The sequence below is a fragment of the Excalfactoria chinensis genome, chromosome 23 (genome assembly GCF_039878825.1).
Source record: "Excalfactoria chinensis isolate bCotChi1 chromosome 23, bCotChi1.hap2, whole genome shotgun sequence".
NCBI classification, from domain to species: Eukaryota; Metazoa; Chordata; class Aves; order Galliformes; family Phasianidae; genus Excalfactoria; species Excalfactoria chinensis.
In genome coordinates this window covers 1511307-1534029 of record NC_092847.1, presented here as the reverse complement: position 1 = coordinate 1534029, position 22723 = coordinate 1511307, and the positions used below count along the sequence as shown (strand labels likewise).

The 22723-nt window shown below is 48.1% G+C and overlaps 1 protein-coding gene across 26 annotated transcripts in view; it reads right to left on the bottom strand.

Moving 5' to 3' along the window:
* Window positions 1–130: 130 nt before the first annotated feature.
* The window catches only part of NFASC (neurofascin), a 94875-nt gene continuing 72282 nt past the window's right edge, over window positions 131–22723 (bottom strand). For 15 of the 26 annotated variants that reach the window (XM_072356173.1, XM_072356166.1, XM_072356181.1 and 12 more), the window contains 6 exons: window positions 18078–18311; window positions 15917–16033; window positions 14488–14643; window positions 10554–10685; window positions 10026–10095; window positions 131–4752 (listed from right to left, as the gene is read on the bottom strand). In XM_072356173.1, coding sequence (XP_072212274.1) covers window positions 4521–4752; window positions 10026–10095; window positions 10554–10685; window positions 14488–14643; window positions 15917–16033; window positions 18078–18311 — 941 coding nt within the window. In that variant the 3' untranslated portion in view covers window positions 131–4520. The remainder of the gene's footprint in view (window positions 4753–10025; window positions 10096–10553; window positions 10686–14487; window positions 14644–15916; window positions 16034–18077; window positions 18312–22723) is intronic. The other 11 variants (XM_072356184.1, XM_072356185.1, XM_072356191.1 and 8 more) reach the window with 2 other exon arrangements.

Below are 22723 nucleotides of genomic sequence, written 5' to 3'. Positions count from 1 at the left end.
AGGTCTTTTCCAACCTGGGTGATTCTATGATTCTTCATTGGGAAGGGCTGTGGGCACGATGGGGCTGGGGAAGGGTCAGCATCAGTGGTCAAAAAAGCTGATGGACACGAAGGGAAGGCATCGCCTGAGTTTTGAACAATGTTTTATTATACGTTTAGTGTTCTCTATACAAAAAAAATCCCAGTTTTTTTTTTCTTTTTTCTTATTTTTTAACAGTGATTCAAAAAACAAAAACCAAATGCTATCTGAGTATTTTGGCTTCCTTTCATCTCTCATGCAGTCAGTTTATAAGTCCTTATATGAAACGCTTTTTCTGTAGTCCATAGCTCTTCTTGCTGTAAAGTGTTGATTTTACAGCTTCGGATATACATTTCTCATTGAAACAAGTGGGTTAACGCAAAGGTGTTGATTTTTTTTTGCATTAAAAGAAAAAAAAAAGGCAAATAAATACATAGAGTATTTAGACCAACCAGGTGGTTTTACAGAGAGGACAGATGAAGATATATTTACAAATTAAAGGGAAACAAAAACAGTCCAATATTTTTCCTTCCGACGAGAGAGGAAGAAATGAACATTTAGAATGCTGTACTGCAAAGGAAGAAGTTGGTTTTGTGGGTTTGACACAGGGTTTGGTCTGTGTTGGACAACCAAAGGCCAATGCCCACTTGCAAAGGACACAGAGACAGGTGATGCTGGGCAGGGGGAGCTGCTGGTGCAGCAGGGCGTTGTGTTAGGACCAGAAACTCATTGTTATTCTCTTCAATAAAACAGGTCTTAGTGCAAGAAATAGGAGGTGGGTGGGTTGGTTTTATTATTATTATTATTATTATTATTTTTACGTTTACATGGTTTGTTTATTTTTATTGCTTAACTGAAATTGTTTGCTGCTAGTACACAATTGAGCCTGGTACGGTGGATGTTATGTTGCAGGTTGAGGGCACAGCTCTGTTGGGACCTGCACTGTGGGGAGGTGGTGGCTGGATGGGTGGATAGGCCTGATGGGGCAGGTATGAGATGGGTGAGATACCGAATGGTGCATGCAGGATAGAAGGATGGATGGGCACCAGGATGAATGGATGGGCTATGGGATGGATGGATAAATAAGGTGAAAGGTGGATAGATGAAGTACAGAAGAGATGGGGAGGGCATGGGATGGATGGATGAGATACAGGATGAATGGATGAGGTAAGGAATTGATGGGTTGTAGGATAGATGGATTGGACTTGCATGGGATGTTACTGCATGACTCTGCCCTCACCCCAACCCCACAGCAGCTTGTTCTGCCTTGCCAGTTCTATCCTTGGAGGCAGAAAGTGGCTATCCTGCAGGGACTTGGGGACTTTCCTCTGCAAGAAGGCAGTGCTGTGTGAGGGTGTTGTGGGGATGGGCTGTTGGTGTTTCCACAAGCAGGGTTTCAGGAAGGCTTGTACTGTCTCTCAGTGCTTCCTGCAGCACTTTTGTCCTCACTGCAACATCACTTCAGGGAAAATAGGAGCAGTATCAGCATTGCATCAAAGCAACAACCACTCTCTCCTGTTCCATGCCTGTGCTCCATGGTTGGTACCAGCTGGACATATGTATGCTTCTCCCTGCTTTTCATCCTCAGGATGCATTTTCTGCACAAGAGGTGGCCAGCATGCGACCTGTTTCAAGAGGTCCTGTAGGGATGGGCACACTTTGATGGGCACTGCAGGGCCCAGCCCTGGGGCTGGCACAGATGCTCCCCACAGCCCTCTGCTTGTCCCTGCTGAAACTTCAGGGTAACTTGCAAATGATATAGGTTTTGTTGTTATTGTTGTTGTTGTTTTACTATAACTTCTGATTTTTGAGTAAATTTACACCCCAGAAGTATAAGCCCACACAAATCACACTGAACCATTCATTCTTGGGTCCTCATTGCCTTCTTTTCCTGTTTGATCACAAGGAAGATGCTGCTCAGACTCTGTCAGTGTTTCTGTGAGACCTTTTTGGGGCTCACTGAAGCCACAGTGCACTGGGCAAGCATGGAAAAGCTGCAGGGTGAACACTGCCCAGCTTACAGCAAGATGCAAAGAGGTTTGCAAAGAGGTTAATGGCAGGACACAAACACCAGTGTTAATACAAATGGCACATAGCAGACACATGGCACAGCCTGCCCTGCTGCCAGGACTGATACCTCCTTGAGGGCTGGGAATGCTGTGTGGTACCCAAGGCTCCCTGTTCCCACAGCAGAAGCTGCTTCTTTATAGCAGTGGCTGCAGGTTGCTTTCCCTCCAAGCTATACAGATTCATACATACAGACAGCTGTGGGCTCAGGAAGCAGCCAGCCCCATAACTGAGAGCTGCATTAATGGGTTTGCTTAAGAACTGAAATGCAATTGTGGGATAGGCTGGGGATGCTCTCCTTAGAGAAGCCGGTGGTGGAAGCAGCAGGAATGGATCTGTTGCATGAGTGCATTTACATGGAGGGTAACAGCAGCACATGCGGCCCTACCCTACAAGGTGACATTGGGAAGGACCTTGGCAGATGGCTCCTGTGCTGTCCTGGAGCCCCAGCTGTAAGGTTGGGGTCGGGGTGAGGTACATGTCACCCGCCTGCTGTCTGCTTGCATCCTGTTCTCTCCCATTTGCTCTGTTAATGCTGACCCGGTCCTGGCTCTCCTCCCCAAAGTGCAGGATCATTGTGCCATTAGCAGCTTCAAGAATGTGGCAAAGTACATCTGAGCAATCCCTATTAGTAGTGTTCTCGTTAGCGATATGTCTTCGTAGCAAACCAGCTCGAAAGCCGAAAGAATAATTGCGTTAATCCTATTGCGTTTAATCCATTAAGCTGAACAAAACCCTCCTCCTTAGGAAAGAAACGAAAGAAAAAAAAAAAATCCATCTTAACATCATTCGACGTCTGCAGAACGGTCTGAAGGAATCCGATCTCTTCTCAGCGAAGGTACCTTTGGTTTCAAAAGTGCAGGAAGTGGGAGGATACACACAGCGTTGGCCACTAAGACTCTACCCTCTATAGGATCCATGCGTTCCCAGTCGGGAGCTGTCCAGCGTCCTACTCCTACTGCTCCGGTGGCTCCGAGGCCATCGCATTGGGGAGCGAAGCAGGGTGGGGGTTAGTGTCAGTTTGTTAAACGTCCTGGGACGTTGGAAGCTGTGTAAGGCATGTGAAGGAGCACTCCGAGACGCTTTTGTTACAGTGTGTTTCCCAGGCTGAACGTAAATTGCGTGGGGTTTTGATATGTAAAGAACAGCAGAGGCGAGTTCCGCGTGCGTGGAAGCGTCTCTCCAGGCTGATTGATTGAGGGGGATGGGGGAGGAAAGGCCACTGTAAGAAATTAGGGTTTAGCTGAGAATGCCCAACCTGGCACATACCTGCTGCTGGGGGGACCTCGGTGTCCCACTGCTGTTCCTGAGGGACATATGTCCCTGATGTGCTGGAGCAGTGTGCAGGGCAATAGTGGGAGTCCCACACCCACTCCCAGGTAGTATGACTCAGCCTGACCGGGTGGTTGGTGGCTTTCATTTTGTTTCTTAAAATAAGCAGTTTCTGGTCCCCTCATCCCTTGTTCGTAACGGTCCTGCTTCCACTCTCTCTTTGCTACATAAGATTTATGGAGTTGCCTTTAAAAGAAAGCAGGCGTGGTCTGGGGGGGGGATTTTCCCCCAACTTCTTACAAAGCAAAGACTAAAACAAAATGTTTTGCCTGTGCTTCCGCAGGCAAGTGATGCTGTGAGCCAGCCTCAGTGGGCAAGTAGCTCTTAGCTGTACTGCAGCACATTCCAGCAGCTACTCATCCTCTTGGGGCTCCCATGATTTGGGCCTGGTGGCCCCCAGGGCTCTGTCCCACAGTGTTGGAGACTCACACTTCTCAGCTTCAGGTGCTGCTTGATCTTTTAGGAAGGTCTGGGAGAGGCTGTGGACAAGGTGCTGCATGAGAATGGACATTGCTGCAATGCAACATCGCGTTGCCCATATAGAAACCACTCTCCTTTTCCTTTATACATTTTCAATAGGCTTGTTGTTCTGCTCAGCCCTTTTCCCTCCCCCAGATTCCCTTTTCCTCCCCACCCCCTGTTATCTGGAACCTTCCTATAAATAAAAAATAAAAGAAAGAAAAAAAGAACTTTAAACTCCCTCCCAAATGAAAAAGGACATGGGGAGCCAAGTACAGCACTCCTGCATCCCTCCATCTCTGCGCTTCAGCTCTGATTCTGGCTACAGCGACAACTCATCCATGCCTCGGGAGTCCTTGCCATTTACTTGTTTGCTAAGGATAAGATGGCATTGGCAGCTACCTGATCTGCCTGTTTGCTTGGATTATTTTTTTCCTATTTTTTTTTTTCCTATTTTTTCCCCCTTTTTTCTCTTTTTTTTTCTTTTTTTTTTTTTCTTTTTTTTTTTCTTTTTTTTTTTTTTTGTGTGTGTGTCATTGGTTGGTTTTCATTTGTATGTTGAGTTAGAGGCAGTGGCGGTGGTGGCTGTTTAACCCCCAGCCACTACAAGCCCCATAAGCTGTTCACGGTCCCATTGCGTTGCACTATGCTAATGAGTAGATAGCATTGACTGGGGATGTGGCTTCCGAGCTCTCGTTGCCTTCTGTCTCCTCCTTGTCCTTTTTCACTGTGTACTGGCCAATGAAGGAGCCGTCCTCGTTGAACTGCCCTTCCCCACCCTCTCCATAGTCCACCAAGCTGTCGTCACTCTCCTGCTGCTTTATCGTGCCATCCAGGGAAGTCTGGCTGTTGGGCAGTGGTTTGTTGTCTTCATCACTGGTAGACAGAGACAAAATGAGGGTTGAGAGTGGGGCTTGCAAGGGATAAAAGCCAAGGGCTGGATATTCAAAAATAAATCCAGTGTGTGACTGCGCTGAGCTGAGAGTGCAGGAGGAAGGCACTGAGTGCAGACAGCAGGTCATGGGGTGCCTGGTATAAACCCAAGATGGGCACATGGCCTCCGTGAAGGAAGTCCGTGGCTGGGTTTTGTGCTGTGGTTGGGATTTCTGATAGCCCAGCCCTGGTGGTTCTTGTTTTTAGAAAGCAATTTTATAGAATCACCGAATCACAGAATATCCCAAGTTGGGAGGGAGCCATAAGGATCACCGAGTCCAGCTCCAGGCTCCACACAAGAACACCCAAAAGTCATCACGCTTGTGTGAGAGCACTGTCCCAATGTTTCTTACACTATATGTATGACATACATTGCTCAGAGCAGTCCAACTGGATGTACATGATAAATATCCTTCCCTTGTCATTGCTCGCATCCTTTCCTTCTCCCTGCATTTTAGCCAACCTTGGTGTAACCTTGGTTAAGTGAGGTTTGTTCTCAGCTTTCCTTGTGAAAACACACATCGTTTTAGACAGCTCCATGCAATGGGGAAAACTCAAAGCACTGCAAGGGGGCATGTACAGGATGCCAAGTTCTGTGCAGCTCCTGAAACTCATGGGAATTTACCTTTCCAAGCTTATTTCTGAGCATCTAAGCTTGTTTGCTCAATTCTTTATCCTTTTCTCTTTTTCACTGGAAAGATTAAGCCAGGTCACTGAAAAATAAATCGGCTGACCCACTGGAAAAAACAATCTCTTAAAGAAACCTTTTAACAAAAAAAGATGGGGAGAAAAGCTGTTTTCTCCCTGGAGGGCAAAGACTGGTATCTCATAAATAAAGATAGTATTGCATTGAGGACGAGAGCGTTGCTATATATAAAAATTAATTTTCATATCAGCTAGTCATTAGTTCGTATTTGAGCCTACATTCAGCATGCAAATTGTATAATACAGCTGAGGAGGTCGCTTACGTACCTTGAGCATTTTTTCTCCCTCATGCTCCTGTCTCTATTTATTTTGGTTTGGTTTAGTCCTGCACCCAGCAGGCTCGCTCCCCTGCATGGCAGTCCACTCTGTTCTTGACTTTTATTAAAATTGATAAAAAATATGGGGCTATTTCAAAGCTGTACACGCAGAGTCATCAATCAAAGAAATGATTCAGCCTATTTTTTTTTTCATTTGTTTGCTTTTTTGGAAAAAAAAAACCAACCTCCTGTAGCCTCTTGAGTTTTGGGGCCATTTTTCATTAAAACAGCATCTCGGGACTCGCCCTTTGGGTAGGCAGCATCCACACTACGGTGCGTGGTCTTGGTGAGGGGAACAGGGAACGCTTTGCTTGGACTAAGGAGAAAAATGCTCCTTAGCCATGGGAGCAGCCAGGGAAGGCATTGGATCTCTTTGTGCCATTTAATTGATGGCATCAGCTCTCTGCAGTGGGAGAAAAATTTGGTATCCTACGGCACAACTGGCAGCTTTGTTCCGTGTTTCCTTCCATCAGCGCTTTGTGAATTAAGCGATGATACAAAACCAGCGTTCCAGGCCTTGTGTTAACTTGGCATCTCAATAAATAATAACTTGTTAGCTTAGTAAGTGGCTCCTTTTTAGGGGGAAGAGAATTCAGCCTGCAAGCGGTTAGAAAGCCCAATTAACGTCAAGTAGAGAGTGGCAAAAACCAGATCCTTTGATCTGAAATACCCATTCCCAAGATTTGGGGTGGGTTGTCTTGAACTCGGATCTAGAGCCAGGTTTTCCCTAAGGTGGGCTCTGCAATGCCGAGCTTCCCGTCAGTGCATTTCCCTTGCCTGCCCTGGTTTTACCTCTCTCCAACATTGCTCATCCTGTTAGTACATTAGGAGGGCGAAGCAGATACTCATCAGCACTGTGATGCACTCTAACCCTGTTAACATAGATTTCTATGGGATTTGCTGATGGGTGCATTAAAGAAGCAGAGCACCCAGCTCAAATCCATCGAGGAAATGCCATCCCGAGTGGCATAAATCATTGGGAAGAGGGGAGTATGGAGCCAGGGGGAGGGTGCTGAGGGGTGATGCAGAGGATCCAGCCCTTCTGCCCATGTCCATTGTCAGCATCCCCTGGTCCCACTACACATTAGGGATCGGTTTGGGATGAGGGTGACGTGGCTGGTGATGCCCATGGAGCATCTCCAAGCAAAATGCATCAATGGGCATGGGGGTACTCTCATCCCCAGTGAGAGGTAGAGGAATCGTGTTTAAAGTTAAGTGTTAGGTAAAGGCGAGTGTATGGGGACGGGATGGGCAGGGGGGGCTTTCAGTTATGAAAGAAAGAAATTGCAAAAAGGAGTAATTAAAAAAAAAAAAAAAGCTAAATGTGCTGGAGTTCTGGCAGCACGTGGTCCTACCTTTCAAGAGACCTTCATGGTCCATGTGGATAGACCAGGTGAAAAGGAGAAGAAAGAATGGGAATAAAACAGAGAGAAGCAGAAAGAGCCTGATCAGAGAGAGATATGATGAGGTATGCATTTACAGGGGCAGTGCTAAAACCAAAATGAAAAGTCACTGCATTCCTCATGGAGCTCATTGCCTCGTTATACCAAATGGAGCCAATGGAACTGTTCAGATCTGGAGGAGTCCCATCCCTGGGAAAGCTGATCAAGGAGAGCACAATTGGCAGAGGCCAGGCTGCTTGTGTTGGGCTGACAGCCAGGCACAAGCTGCAGGGGACAAATGCCATGCTGGGGCACAAACAACATGCTGGCGAGGGGTTGGGAGAAGGGACCACTCAGCATCCCCTCCATCCCTTTGCTGAGCTTCCATGCTGGTGTCACATCAGTGCATGGTGTTGTCAACAGTTGACCCTATGCCTCCCCTTGCTGGGCTGGCAGCAGCCCTGTGTCTCCTGACCTGGTTGCTGCTGATCACAGTGCATTGGAGTGTGCCACCAGATCCCAACCTGAACCAAGCTGCATGGAGCCCAGGAGGTAAAACCACTCAACTTTCCCTTCCCGGTAGCCTGGGTTTCTGGTTGATTCCCCCACGTGCAGCTTTTAAACATTTGGTATAATGAGGCACAGTCACTGGCACAGAACATTGTCCAAGGATAATGGTCTCCTGCTTTGAAATTAAGCTTCTCAGCTTAGCCTCTGCCCAGGAAAACCATTATTCTGTTAGTGGAACAGAAAGATGTGACAGTATCTCTTAATTATAGGCTGCAGAGATTTGAAAGTTGCATGCACAGGGCATTAAGGACGTGAGATATGATGAGAGCATATCAGACATGCTATGTGGAGGTGGGGAGGGAAACCAATGAAGAACTCACGTCAGCTTAGATCCTGTCCTTGCTTGAAATACTAATTGCTACCCTCCTTGAGCCTAGCATCGCAATCATTTTGAATCTTAATCAGCCAACAGCATTTCATATCAATCCTTCAAGTTCACCTTCCTTTCTGCCTCCTTGAGAGAACCTCCTACCACTTCTGTTCCTGATGGAGGGGCAGAGTTCAGGGTCTGGTTTGCTATTTCTCTTTGGTTGATTTTTTTTCCACATCTAGTTCATGGGATGTTGATGGAAAATGCAAGAGCATCTTGGGGCTTGATATGAACACTGCACTCAGGCACGCCACCCCCTTCCCAGCAGGATGTAAGCACAGAATCCAGCTGTTACAGGGAGAAATCTTGTCTTGATTTAGTAAATCCACAATTCAGAGAGCAAGGGTCGCATCCATGCCAGCAATGTTGCAAAAACCTCAGCTCTACAGATAATAACCCCAAAAACTCAAAGTAGGATCTTTCCAACTCCTACTCTTTGGTCATTCCTATGTGAATGATATCTGTGTTTGCTCTTGTTGCCCTTCTATCTTCTGCATGCTCATGGCAGTGGGGCTGTCAATAAGAGGTTGAGATTCAGCTAAGCAGGAGTTGCTGCATTGTAGGATGGCCCAAGTAGGGAAATCAGTGGTAGATTTTCTTGATCACTATTATTTTCTGTCCTAAATGGTTTTATCCATAGCTTGAAGGTGTTGCCATTGCATTGTATGTATGGCAATAAAGAATGATGATTTATTCCTAGAGTGTACCTATTTGGGCTCCCACTCAGGTATATTTGTATTCTCTACTGGAAAACTGGGGAGCTTTGGTCTTGTTATATCCTTTGGAGAAAAACCTAATGTAGTTACCGTGCTACTAACAGTATAAATGGGATGGCATTGAGGAATGCAGTTGTTCTGCTTTCATTTATGCATCGTGAGCAGGCAAACCTATTCATTTTGCTCCCTCTGAAGTCTTTGGTGGAACACGTGTGAGTTGTTACATCCCTCACTGAATTGTAAGTAAATTCTTCCCATCTTGGCTGCATCAATTCGTAATGCTAGGAGTGCTGGTAATGACACAGGGTTTAATTAACCCCTGTTTTGAAGTCAGGAGGAAGAACTCCCACCAGACTAATTGGGCTGTGGATCCAGCTCTGATGGAAAGGTGCATTTAAATTCTTTAGCGAAAGGCAGAGCACACAGTAGGTGCTCAGAGGGCAAACTGGGTGTACTGTAAAACATCCCTGTCATCTGTCGAGTGTGGGCGATCCAATGAGACCTGACACATTACCTGTTCCTGCTCCCTGGAGGCAGGCAGCAGCGGGGGCACTGACATAGCTGTGGGATGCTGATCCCTCTCTGAAATATCCTAGGAGCTTTTCCAGGAGGAAAGATGGGTGCTGCTCCTACCAGGATGACTTTTTGCTTGAAAGGGGCTGCTTGGAGGTGGGGGGAATCAAAGTGGTTTGGGCAGGGTCACTGCTCAGCACTCCAGGGGCTGTTTGAGAAGGGTTGCCCTGGGGACCTTGGAGCAAAGCCTTGCTTTGAAGCCAGGCAGACCCTGGGTGAGTGAACCTGTCTGTTCTTAGCATGACTTTGGCTACTTCTTCCCTTATGAGCAGGAGAGAGGCTGAGCTATGGGGTGATGTCCCTGCATTATCCACAGGATGCTTCAGGAGTTCGCTCTAGCACTCTAGCAAACCTGGATTGACCCAGGTACAAACCTTTGCAGCCAGCTCCCTGCTTTAGGAGCTTTAGAAAATGTTTCCTTTGGCAGAGGACTTGCAGAGAAAATGAGACAGGAGGAGGAAGGTGGGAGAAATAACTGAGAAGGCTGTGTGGCACCGTGGGGCTGCAGAGGGGGAGAGCAGTGAGGGCTGTGATGGGGCTGATGGGGGGGTGTAGGTCCATGGGTCCATGCCAGGGAGCATACCTGTAGTCAAATGAACCATCTTCTACATTCTTGTCTTCAGGATTCAGGTGCTCGTCTTTGTTGTCACGCACTGCAAGCAAACACATCCCCAGTATCCCCATTAATAGGGAAGGTGAATTGCCTGCAGGGTGGAGTGCAGCTAGGTGGGCTTGCAGGCTGCTCCCCAGATCTCCTGCTGCAGTGGCGCCAGGGCACTGGCACACAATGGAAACTGACTTTCCTTAAGTGCTGTCTTTGCTTTGCAAAAATTTAATGAGCTTTGTTTTTCTGTCTAAAAGAGAGCTCTTTCTGGATGTGGCTGAGCAGATTTGCAGAGCAGAGGTGGGGTCAGACAGAGCAGCAGCATTCGGCTCCCTGCATGGCACAGAGCCCTTGCCCACCCTTTAATTAACTAAAATGCTTCCCACTAATAACAGTGTTCTCACTATGGAAGAAGGAAAGTGCTTGAAATCATACACATGTATCAGAGCAGCAGTTTGATTGCCTCTGAAGCCGACAGTACAAAGGCTCACCCCGCAGCCCTCTTACCTGGATATTTCCCTCCTCTGCTTCTCTTAATGAAGCAAACAATTAGCAGAATGAGGACCAGGAGAGCAATGGCACACATGAGCCCGATGAACCAGCCCTGGGTCGCGATGTCCACGTGGTTCTTGGTGTAAGCTGGGAGGAAAATGGAGAAAGGAAAAGGTTCTAAGGGGAGATCAGGACAGCAGGGAGAAACAAATGACCAGGGCTCAGTCCACGCTATCTGTAGCACTGCATTTGTGTGTGTGTGTGTGTGTGTTTTCTGGGTTATCTGACGCCATAGCACAAGGATCTGTGGCTTTTTTAATGGTGGGTCAACTCAGCATTTTAGCAGGGGCTACAAAACAGCGAAGGGTCACAGCGTAAAGGAAAACCTAGCAGAAACTGGTGAGAAAAGGCATTGAAAGTAATGGCAAAAGAAGCTGGGTAACAGATTTGATCTTGCAAATCCTGTGCCTGAAAGCAGCCCTGGAGGTCCGGGATTGAGGTGCTCAAAGATAAAGATGCAATCCTGGCGTGCATAGCTTGGCCAACGTATGAGCAAGCAGCAGGTGTAGAGCCCTGGGAGGTCATAGAATCATAGAACGGCCTGGGTTGGGAGGGCCTTAAACATCAAGCTCCAACCCCCTGCCATGGGCAGGGTTACCAACCACTAGATCCTCAAGGAATGTCCCAGGTTGCTGAGATGTGGTTTGGGAGCATTGGGATGTCATTGTACCGTGGACTGGTAATACTGCTGAGTGTGACACTGAGCAAGGAGAGGTGTTCTGCTCCTGTAGCCATGCCCTGCCATGCTGTGTGCAATGCCTGTGTGCGGTCAGACTGGCACATCTGTCTCCTATAAATAGCAACGAGCTGCCATTCTCGGGCTCTCATTGACACACGCTTGGTATTCAGCAAGACAGAGTGGAGGAGAAAATAACCTTCAGCACAGCAGGGGGCTGAGAGCAACCAGGCTGTGGAGCAGATAGAGTGGTGTTCCTGGAGTAAGGGAGCTCTGAGCTGGATGGGATCAAATCAGTGGTTCAGTGTGGGGGGGTTTTGCCCCAAATGGAAAGGATGGAGCATTTCTTTGTGCCAAAAAGCAATCTGAAACAATGGGATTGCTGCTGCTGCTGCTCCCTGATATTCGCGCCGTGGAGTTGTAGGGAGGGATGTGCTGCTGCTTCCAGACTTTGCCTCGTTTAATTAGATGAGTCAACTCCAGCCAACAAGACCTGGGAGGCAGCGCACGCAACCGTCTTGTGGAGCTGCCTTGAAATAATTGGATTTAAACCCACCATCCTCTGCACCGGGAGCAGTAACAGAGAGTGAGCCCTTGGACAGCGCACTCAGTACGCTTCCTATTATTCCTTCCAAACTCATTCTTTCCAAACTGACTTGAGATAACAGGTGCTTTCCTTAAGATGAAATCTGAGCCACGCTGTCAGCAGATAATTGCAGCCAAACCACGACGCAAAGAAATCGCAGATAAAAGAGGAGAATGAGATTGACAAGAAAGTACCATTTGCTAAAGAAACGATGTTGGATGCAGAACACTCGGTGCTGCTTTTTGGGTGGGAGGGTGCTGCCTTGGCTTTCTTTTATTGCTTTTTCCTTTAATACTGCCACATTCGGTATTTAAAACAACCTGAGCTGCGTAGATGGACTGTTTGTAGTCGAGAGAATGAGATTAGAACAGAGAGGAGCTGAGAATTGGATTCAATTAACTCGAGTGCTCGAGGAGGAAAGAGAAACACAGCTCTACTAAGAGAGATTTGAAATGGGAGGAGGTGGGGTCTGCACAGAAAGCAGCGCCAAGGGAGAATGAAGGGCTCTTCTAAGCCCCAAGTGCTCCCAAGGGGTGAGTTCTATGCTGACCAGGGCTGAGCTGTGCATGGAGGGGATCCTGCAGCAGGACTGTGGCACTGCATGCCATGAAGGTAGGGGTGTCATTGCCATCCTTCCCAAAAAAGCAACACGTGCCGACAAATCATAGTCACAGCAATCTTGTGGGTTTTTTTTTGGAGTAAACGAGTGACTGTCATTGCAGCATTTGGAAAGAGAAGGGTAAGCACACGGCTGTCAGAGAGCGTTCTGATTTGTGTTAATGTAAGGCCGACGCCAAGGGTAAATAGTGGCAAGCAGCTGTGGCATCGAACAGCTATCGATCTGAAATGCAACTGCAGCAGCTTTTTGCTTATTTATTTATTTAAGAGAAAAGTAATTATAATCTTGTGGCAGAAAACGTGTTACCCAACAGTCGTGCTTTATACGCCAATAGCAAAGCTGACTGTATTCTGACAGCAGACCAGCAAAAAATTTATGTCACGTTTGTGAAGCAAATGGATTGCGTGAAGCCCAGCTAGCTGCAGTCCTGCTCAGATCCCCCTTCAGCGTTTTACATTCCTTCTTGAATTTAGAAGACGTCTTTGCATTAAGCTATACTTGTAGTTTAAATGCCATTTACTATTGGGAAGAGCTCTTTTGGGATATTGAGCTGTCAAGTTAAGCAAAAGAGAAGGCGTGGTGTGCCTGGACCTCTTATTTATCTGCATTCGATCTGAAGAACAGCTATTTGGCAAACATTACAACCAACAAGCAAAATGAACAGGGCTCTCTTGATCACCAGCATTCCTGCGGCGCGTGATTGTCAGCGGGGGCTGAGCACCTGTCTCAGCAGAATCTAGCAGTGAAAAATGGGCAGGGATGGAGCTGTGGGGACAGGGTTGGGTGGTCCCTGTGCATTGTCTCGGTAACACCACTAGAAACCCATAAATTACAGCAGATAGCCATGCCTGCATCAATCAGCCAAGGAGGTGACCTCCTGTTCTAATGATTTCCTGCCCCGTGGTGCTGGTGGTCCTCTGACCTAACACCCAAAGTGGGAGAAAAGCAGCAAGAGAAGAGAAGAGACGGGTCCAAGCTGGGGAGCAGTGATGCAGAAGGGTATTGCATGGTATGGGTGAGGGGGCTGCAGCCTGGGGGCAATTTCTGAGTCAGTGTGCAAGCAGAAATTGGGGATGCTGCACATCCTCATGGAGAGGTGTACCACACTGCTGTGCCCGAGGCAATATCAGCACTGGGTAGTGTTGGACACTCTGGATTACCAACAGCTGCCCTCTGTCCCTGCTTAGCACACCAGGGAATTATTTGATGGAGTAATGCCTTACTAGCACTTGGGCTGCAGGTGCATGGAGTAAGGTGGGGAGAGCTGCTGCTGTTGCAGCCTTCCTTTGCTGGGAACGAATATTTTGTTCCTGAGCAAAGAGATGGCTTTTCTGCTTCAGCTCTCCATCACGCTGCCAGATCTCAGCAAAGTAATCTCAGTTCTCTGAAATCTCAGCCTCTACCTACTGCAGCGTGGGCTGCTCCGGTGCTGCTCACACAGCTGCTGTGCAGAGCTGAGCCCTCTGCTTGGACAGCATTGCACACAGATTCCTACGGCACAACCCACGGGCGGACACAAAGGGAAACCCAGGCGTCGTGATTTACTGACACTCATCGTGTGTCAACAGGGATGCTTTAGAAATGCATAAAGCCTGATTGAGTGCCTGTGGAAGTCAGTAAGGCTCCTTCTGTAGCATTCAGTGGGCAGTGCAGGAAGCCCATAATTAGGAAGCTCTAAAAATCACTGAGGTGATAAGCCTGGAAAATTGCTTGTGCAATTAAATGCAAAGTTGCTGAGGGAACGTACCTTGCCTTTCACCGAGCTGAAGAGCCATTGCCCTCACCACGTGTGGCTGTGGTGCCATCCCCAACCCATGCGCAGTGCCACAAGGTGCATGCACGTGCTCCTCACCCTGATTCAACCCCTTCCTTTTGCCCTTTGTTCAGCGCAGTGAGGATGCTTGGGTGGCTCCTTAAGGGCAGGGTTGTGCTTGATCCCCTCCCGCCGCCACGCCGGTGCCACCCGTGGGGATGCAGTGACATGCAGTGGACACGCAGCCCCGCTCACCTGAGCTGGTGGTAAAGGTTATGTACGAGTGCTCACTGGGGCTAGACCATATGGGGAACACCCACAGCTTGTACACCATCCCCGGCGTCAGATTGGCCAGCTGCACAGAGGAGGGGGTCTGAGCTTTAACGGGGATAGATTTCTCTGTCTTGTTACCTGAGAAACAGAAACCGCACATCAAAGCCAGCCGCGGGAGGTGGCTGTGCTGGCACCGCGGGCGCTGCATCGTGCTGGCCTGAGCCACCAAGCAGAAATAATACAGCACGGTGGTCAGGGGGCTATGAGCAGTGCTGTGATTATCCCTCGGATAAGAGGCAAACAGCTTGGCAGGGAGCTGGTTTGCTGCATCCCTGCTTGCTGTACTTAAAACGATGGATAGCTGATCAGATTTCTCCCTACTCTTAAGACCTGACAGATGCTTTATCTGCCCAGCCGCAGGTCTGGGTGTTTGAGTGCTTATAACAAAGGGCTGGGATATGCTTGGTCCCACTCAGCTGTTGTGCTGTGGGATGGGGTAAAGGACCAGCTCCTGTGTTTAGCGTTGTGCCTGCAGGTTAAAGATGCTTTCCATGGGCTGGATGCTGCAACTCAGCTGGTCTGGGAGGAGGCGAGTTGGGAGATGGGATATTTAGTCTTTAGAGTTTGGACATCCAATGTGTATCCCCAGTTGTGGAAAATGATTCAGAAGGGGGAAAATGGTGTCCTTCCCTGTTGTGATAACAAAGGCTGCAGAGCGAGAGCAGGCACTGGTGGTGCCTCCCAAGCTGGTTTAAGTAAGCAGCAACGTCAGCTCTCAGTGTGTGACCAGAAGTGATTTGCTGTTGATGACTGTGTGCAGTTGGTTTGTTTAAAATGCCAATTTAAGATCGATGTGCCATACAATAAGGCTGAAATGGCTGGGAAATAAAGACAGAGATAAGCAGCGTTCATCGCTGCCTATCTACAAGAAATCCAAACCAGCGTGTAAACGCCTGTTCTAAATGAGCACTAAAAGCAGATATATCAGCTTGAAGTTTCCAGACCACGGACAGCCTTACAATTGCAAGAGACAAAGATATCCGATACGACAGGAGGTTTAGGGTCAGAGGTGATTCTGCCAGCTCCAGGTTCAGCAAGCCCTGCTCCAGAGATGTATAACCCTGCCCTCCAATTTGTATAGATCTGATCTGTTTTCTATGAAAGATTGTTCCCCTTTTTATATGTACAATCTATTTCAAGTCTCCTTATGCTGAGACTGCATGTAGCTCAGCTCCACAAACAGCCCCCAGAAAAACAGCTGTGCTCATCCGTGGTTGTGAGTATGAACGTCTTACAACCACGAGCACACGGAATGCACAGTAATTAAGACTAGCAATTGCAGCCTTGGGAGCTGGCAGAATCTCCAGTGGCATCACCACCCTATAGATTCCCCACGCGATCTGATGCTTACTGGTGATATACTTAACCACAAAGTCAGTTCCTGCAGAGTAATTGTGGCTCCAGGTGATGTTTGCCCAGTTACTATTAGCCCAAGCTCTTATGTCCCATATGGACGATCCATTGGTGGCTGGTGGATAGGTTAGAACAGGAGTTAGTATATTGGATTATACAGAGATGAGAGCTCACCTAGCATCCAGGGTTGGTAAAATCTTATAAAATCATCCCTAAAATTAACGTTTCAACCTTAACCTGAAGATGTAATTGTTTCCTATGAGAACCTCTACTTCATAACGTTGGAGGAAGTTCAATATCTCATGGCACGTTGGGATTTAAGTCCAACTGAGCTCAGTTTATCTCAGATATTTTGGCTTCTGTGGCAATTCTGTGTGGATTTTGGTCCATAGGGAAATCTCCTGGCTATACTTGTGCCTAAACCAACACGGGAGATCCATGCTTGAGTGCACACAGCCGCACTGCCACAACTGGGAGCAAATGCTTTCATCTGACTGGGGCTCAGACAGCCAGTGGGGCAATGAAGTCACTCGTTTCTGATTTTGAAGCTGAGGATTGTCGACATTGCTTTGGAGAGTGGATGAACTTCTATTTCTGCTGAAGTGGAGCTAATCCACTCCTTAGCATGAGTGCGTGTCCCATCAGATGCATCACACCTCCGTTTTGCTATTAATGTTGTTTACTTAGGGGGTGTAGCTCCAGTTTTGGGTTGGCAAAGCACAGATGAGTGCCTTCCATCCCTGCAACAGGGACAGCTGCGAGACATTTAGGGTAGAGGTTGGAGTCCATGGTAGGACAGTGGGGGTCTCTCTGTCTACCCGCATTAGGGTCAGGCTCTGGGCTCACAGCCCTGGGGCCATTTGGGGCTCTCACTGCTTCTCTGCCTCCTATTTCCTCTCCAGCTCATCACCTGGTCTCAACAAGGAGTACCTCCCATGTGCTTGCTGAATAGTGACCATGTTCTGGTAATGATTTTGTGAGCCTGCTTCAATGCTATGGCCTCACTCATACTGCTGAAGTTGCATCTTGCTATCTTGTTTTAAACTGTTTTTGTTAGGGCAGCACACATCCATGCCCGTGTTTCCCTTTGCATTTGCCCCTGGGAGGGTTGCATGCCATGAACCAAAGCACAAATCTGTATTTCCTCAGTCAAGATGGCATCCTTAAAGAGCAAACTAGTGCAGAGGAGGAGATGTGCTGCAGGTTCTCAAATCTCTCTTACTGCAGAGGGCCGCTCAGATGGACCCAGGGCCTCCCAGCATGCGTTGGGTGTTGGGTTTAACCAGCTTGAGCTGAATTTAGGCATGAAGTGGTTTGAATTGCTTTTATCATATTCCTTGAAGTAAACCAGTGTCAGGTTCAATATTCATTACTACAGTCTCCTTTCCTTCTTTGAAGAGTAAACAGAGAGTTCTGTAGCTTTTGCTCTTACATTTTGGAGTGCATCCTAGCCAGCTATGTAACTGCATTCCTTTGGCTGTGCTCCCTTGATTCATTTTTGAGCAACCCAAATATAACCATCCATCATTCATTAACCAGGGAGCCCGTCATCGCTGCGTCTTTAAAAGCAAGGCTCAAAGGGATACTTCTCCCCATCTAAAGTAGAGAACGTGCCCACACCATTGCAGTCTGAACACCCTGCTATGCCTGACTTCACAGTGGCTGCGTGGTGAGCTGGGTAACACCCGGAGCACAGCTGCACCTTTAGCCACCTGCCCAGGTTCCCCGTGGGCTATGACCAGGGTATGATGCAGGGAGCAGTACCATGAACCAAAAGACTCCTATGAGCTGTGACAGCTCTTTTCTCTAACAGCTGATGTGCTAAATTTGAAGTGACATCTTCTATAATAGCAGCAGAACCCCTTTTTAAGGACAGTAAAGGTAAGATAATACTTCGGTAGGGTCTTCCACTTCCTTCCCAACCCTGATGCTAATTCAGCATCATGACACCCCCAGGAGTGAGCTTTGTTATCCCTTTTGTGGGCAGAGGGACCCCCAAATCACCACCATAACCCTCATCCTGTACCACCTCTGTCTCCTTGTGACACCGTTCCCAAAGCATGGAATGTCTTTTTCTGTCCCCATTATTAATCCTTAGCAAGAAGCAGGGAAGGTCCCGGTAGGGTTAGAAGGGTTAGAGGAAAAGGAAAGCTCAGTACCCAGCTCCTGCTTTGTGGTGGCTGCCGCAGCCCTCTCTGCAGTTGTTGTAGTGCTTGCGACGGTGCTGGCAGCTGTGGTGGTTGTTGTAGTAGTAGTGGTGGTGGTAAGGATGGCAGTAGTAGGGATTTCAGTAGGAGGAGGGGTTTCAGTAGTAGGGGTGGCGGTGGTGGTTGTGGTGGCAGTGGTGGCTGCTGGAGTTAGCTCGGTTGTAGGTGGAGGCAACCAGGTGAAGGCTGGCAGAGGGAAAGGCAGACGCTGGCTGTCAAGAAGCTGTTATGGCTCCCGGGGCTCCCACACATCATTCCCAACACCGAGCATCGAGCGCAGCACCACGCAGACACCGCAGTCCCTTCCCCATTGCAACCAGTGGGAGCAGCGCCCAGACTTGAGCTCATAGGAAAAGCCCATCTGCTGTGGGCCAGGCGAGCCCCAGTTCAATGAGTTTGGCAGCCCCTGCTTTATTTAGCTGCCAACGTGCCCTGCAGCTTCTTAGCTGCTTCCTTCTTGTTGCTCTGTGTACTGGTCCTGCAGGATGGTGACAAAGCAGCCTTAGCATTAATGTGGGTGTAGCTCTTCAGAGAGTGATGGGCATTGCTTTGCCATCACTGCTCCTCAAAATTTACACTTAATGTAGGATATTCCTTAAGCTTTCCAAATGAGAAGTTGGTACACTTTGCTTTCTAACCAGCCCCCAGTTGCTCCATGCACCTCTGCTGGGAGATATAGGGTCAGTGTGCACATCATGTGTGCACCCCTCTGCATGGTGGTAAAAGTTCCTAAATACCACCAAAGGAAGGTGCATGGGATGGGCCAGCTGAGGAGGCAATAGGACATCTTTCTAGCTTTGTGTTGGGTCAGGGCTGTGATCCTCAGTGGCTATGAATGGGACCAGAGCCCTCAGCTGGAGCAGGGGGCTGTGGCTGGCTTTGCTGATGGAAACACACAGGGAATTTCCAGAGGAGACAGTAGTACCAATGGCTAATGTCTGATGGAAGGGGACACTGGAAACCATTGCTGAATGCTCTCAGGTATGAATGAGCATCGCTCAGTAAAGGCGATTTCTGCTGCCTGAAAACCTGCCAGCAGAAAACACAGCTAAGGAGCTGCTTAAACTGCCTGGGGTAAAGGAAATCCCGTGGTGTTTGCATTAAGTTGTATTTACTTACTCTTACTACAGATCAAGGGATTACAAATCCCCATCAGGCAAAGGAAAAGGGCTGTTGCAAATATCACCCACTAATAAGAATAGGGTGAGGAATGTGCTTTAAAAACCATCCAAGATCAAAGCCAGGGTTGCTTTTTCACCAGCTCAGTCCCAGGTTGGCTTGTATATGGAAGCAGACCTCCCTTCAAGCCCATAAACACAGCAGGACAGGTATGAAAGAATGCAGCTAAGACCGCAAGAGACCCCATCCTCCAAAATCCCAGCAGTCCCAAGTCTCATTGTGGCCACCTCCCTACTGCATGCAGCTGCAGTCAAACCCCATTACCAGCAACACACCATGACAGCAAACCCAATGCAACACACGGCACCCCACTTAGGGACCAACGCAGCCTTGCAGAAGCCTCATGCAGCAGTGCAGCACCTCGTGGGGCAGGAATGGAGCAGCAACCCCCCTCTCAACACTCCAACATTGCAGAACACATCCCACCCCAGGCAGATAGCAGTGATAGTGATGGGAGCCAGGCTGGAACATTGCACAACTTGGTTCTTGTGGGTGCACGGAGCATAGCAAACCCCCCCTCCTATCTCAGCTGTGACAGCAGGATTAGGGATTGCTGTTCTGTACTGCTACATCTCAGTTCATTGCTAAGCTTTGCTTTGCTGTGTCCTGAGGCTGAAGGTTACAAACAGGGTGAGAGGTACAACCATTTTTTGGAAGGTTAAGCCATTGGCATGGTTACTGTTAATGCAATTTTGCTGCAGCTCCTCCATGGGATTACAGTGTCCAAAGTCAACCTGAGCAGTGGAAGCTAACCATTAGCTATTGCAACCTCACCACTTCCACTATGAATCTCTGATTCACAGTGAAGGAAAAGACAACACAACAGAGCCTCCAGCAATTTGCTCTAAGGCCGCTCCAATGCCCAGCTCACGTTGATCCATCACACTGCACCCGAGTGGACTGCATGCACCACCCAGCACTGATGCAATGGCTTTAGCACCAGGTTAAGTCCTCGTTAAAGCAGGAGGTCAACGAGGGGAGCACATGTGGGCAGGAGGAGGGCAGCGGGGCTCCTGCTGGGCTAGGGATTTGGTCCTCTCTGCTTCGGGATTCACAGCTGCAGCCTCATTTGTGTTTGAATACGAAATGTATGCAGAAGGAAAGCTCAGCTGGTAGATTTGGGGGAGGGAAGATAAGGGGCATTTGCTAGCCTTTGAAATCCATCCCCTAATGAGAGCTGAGTTCAGGCTAGGGGGAGGTAAAGGCGGCTTTGACAGAAGATCAGAGCTCCCCGCTGCCCCCAAAGAAAGGAGAACCCATCCACAGCCCCTTGCTGAGACCAGGGCAATGCTCATTGCAGCTGGCAGCTCCAGATCTGCTCAAACCAACTGCTTGCTTTAGCCAGATGATACCCATTCAGAAATCGTGCGCATCCTTCCAAAACTGCAGGGGTAACGTTTATGGGATATCACATTTCTGAGCTGCAATTCTTTCTGCATTCCCTGCTTGTAGGGTAGAGTGCACCCTGAAAGATGGTGTGTAGAAGGAAGCAGGCTTCAAATAGCCCCAATTTATCCAGAAAACCCCAAGTGAAAGTCAGCATATGGCTCCCTACATGGATGAGCTCCTCTTCCTGGAAATACATGTGAGTTAGCTCATAAATCGGCCCCATCTTTGCCACGCACTGATTGCTTTTTCTGTCTACAAGATGCATTAGCATTCCTGGTAATGGAGACCAAGGGGCACGGTGGGGAGGAGACGCTGCTATAATGGACAAGGGATGCAGCAGTCTGGCTGTAGCAATTAAAAGGGTAAGTGATGAGAGAGATGGGTGCAGCAGGAGGGCTGCCAATGGGTTTGCTCTCTTCGCAGCAATACAGCTCCTATGGTTGGGGATGGATAGTCATCAAAACCCAGGGATGCTCAGATTGGGCAATGCTGCATAGAAGCAAAAGAAAAGGGGGAATTTAAGGCATGGGAGAGCAGTTGGGGGGGGGGGGGGGGGTTGGGCTGGGTGAACAGTTGGCAAGATTTTGTGAAATATATAAATAATAATAATAATAGCCCAGCCATCCTGCTCTTTAATTATTTAAAGGTGCTTTTAATGTGTTGTTAGGCTGCGGTAACAGCTTTCCCTTGGGTGTGTCTACAAAATAATTAGGCTTGGAGAAATTGGATGCATTTTTCATGAATTGAGATGATCAGCCAAATATGTTCTCAGACTATTTACTCTCCCCCCCCCACCCAACCCTCTCCCCAACCCCCTTCTCTCCCTCTCCCAGTTTGTAGCAACAGAAGGAGATTGTTAAGTCGTTATCAAAAAGAAGGGGGAAAAAAAAAAACACAACAACAACAACAAAAAAAAGCTCCAAATCTGACAGCTCTAAGAAATTCAAGAGCAGAAAGAAGCAATTGAATGCCCTCTAAAAAGAGAAGGGTCAGCAGTTTTCGGTATTTCTATTGCTGTCCCTTTCCTAAATGAACAATTGGGCCTTTCTCCTCTGCTTTGGCGTTATGGAGCAACGAGAAGGGAACAAATAAATCAATGTGCTGTTTGTTTTTACCCCCAAAAAAGTCTAAGGCCAATACTCTTATGGTCCCTGATGAAGGGATGTACGCTGGGTATTATTATGGGATGCGCTTTTTGTTGGGGTTGTTCATAGCACAAATGAGAGCCCTTTGTGTGCCAACCTTTCCCCAGATTACCTCGCCCTTTGTCCAGCTGTGGCTTAGGAAACCCAAAGACTTTCTAAGGTAAAGTCTCTTCACTTCAATTCCATCAACTTGGTTTACTTTCTCACGCACCTACAGAGCAAAGATGACCTCACGAGAGAGGTTTTCCATGGGAAAAAAGGCCAATTTTAGAGCCAACAGCCCATGGCAAACAGCCTCATGGTGCACTTTTGGGGCAACCTTCACCAAAAATTCATAAAATCCACCAAGCAGAGAAGAACTTGTTCAAGAAAGGTCAAATAGTATTCAATCGAGAGCTGTATTTGTTGGGAAGGGGAGCAGCATCCTACTACCAACACTAATACATGGCACAGCTGATCCTGCAGCACTGGGGTGCACCCTAGCAAGGAATGATGCTCAGCTCAGTATCAAGATGAGGACTGGCCCTGAATAAAATGCTACACCTTCCCCAACCCTCGTCCCTCTTGGACAAGCAGAGTGCTGCCCAGTGAGCACTGCTGCTTTGGTTATGGATTTTCAGCCTTCTTCCAGTGCTCACCTATCTTTCCCCTGTGCCATTTCTCCTACCAAAAGGTAAAAATAGAGCAATGCCCCCTTATCCTTCCAGAATTTAATCATCTTATCCTTTGGATGGCAACCTGTTCATCTAGCTGCCAGTAGTTCAAGAGTTATTCCTGCATTGATATGATGCTGGAAGGATAAAGAGCTCGCGTTGTGCTTATGGTGTTCAGCAATATCCACTGAAAGTAGCAAAGTCCTTTAGAAGAAAAGCTGGGTTCTTGTGG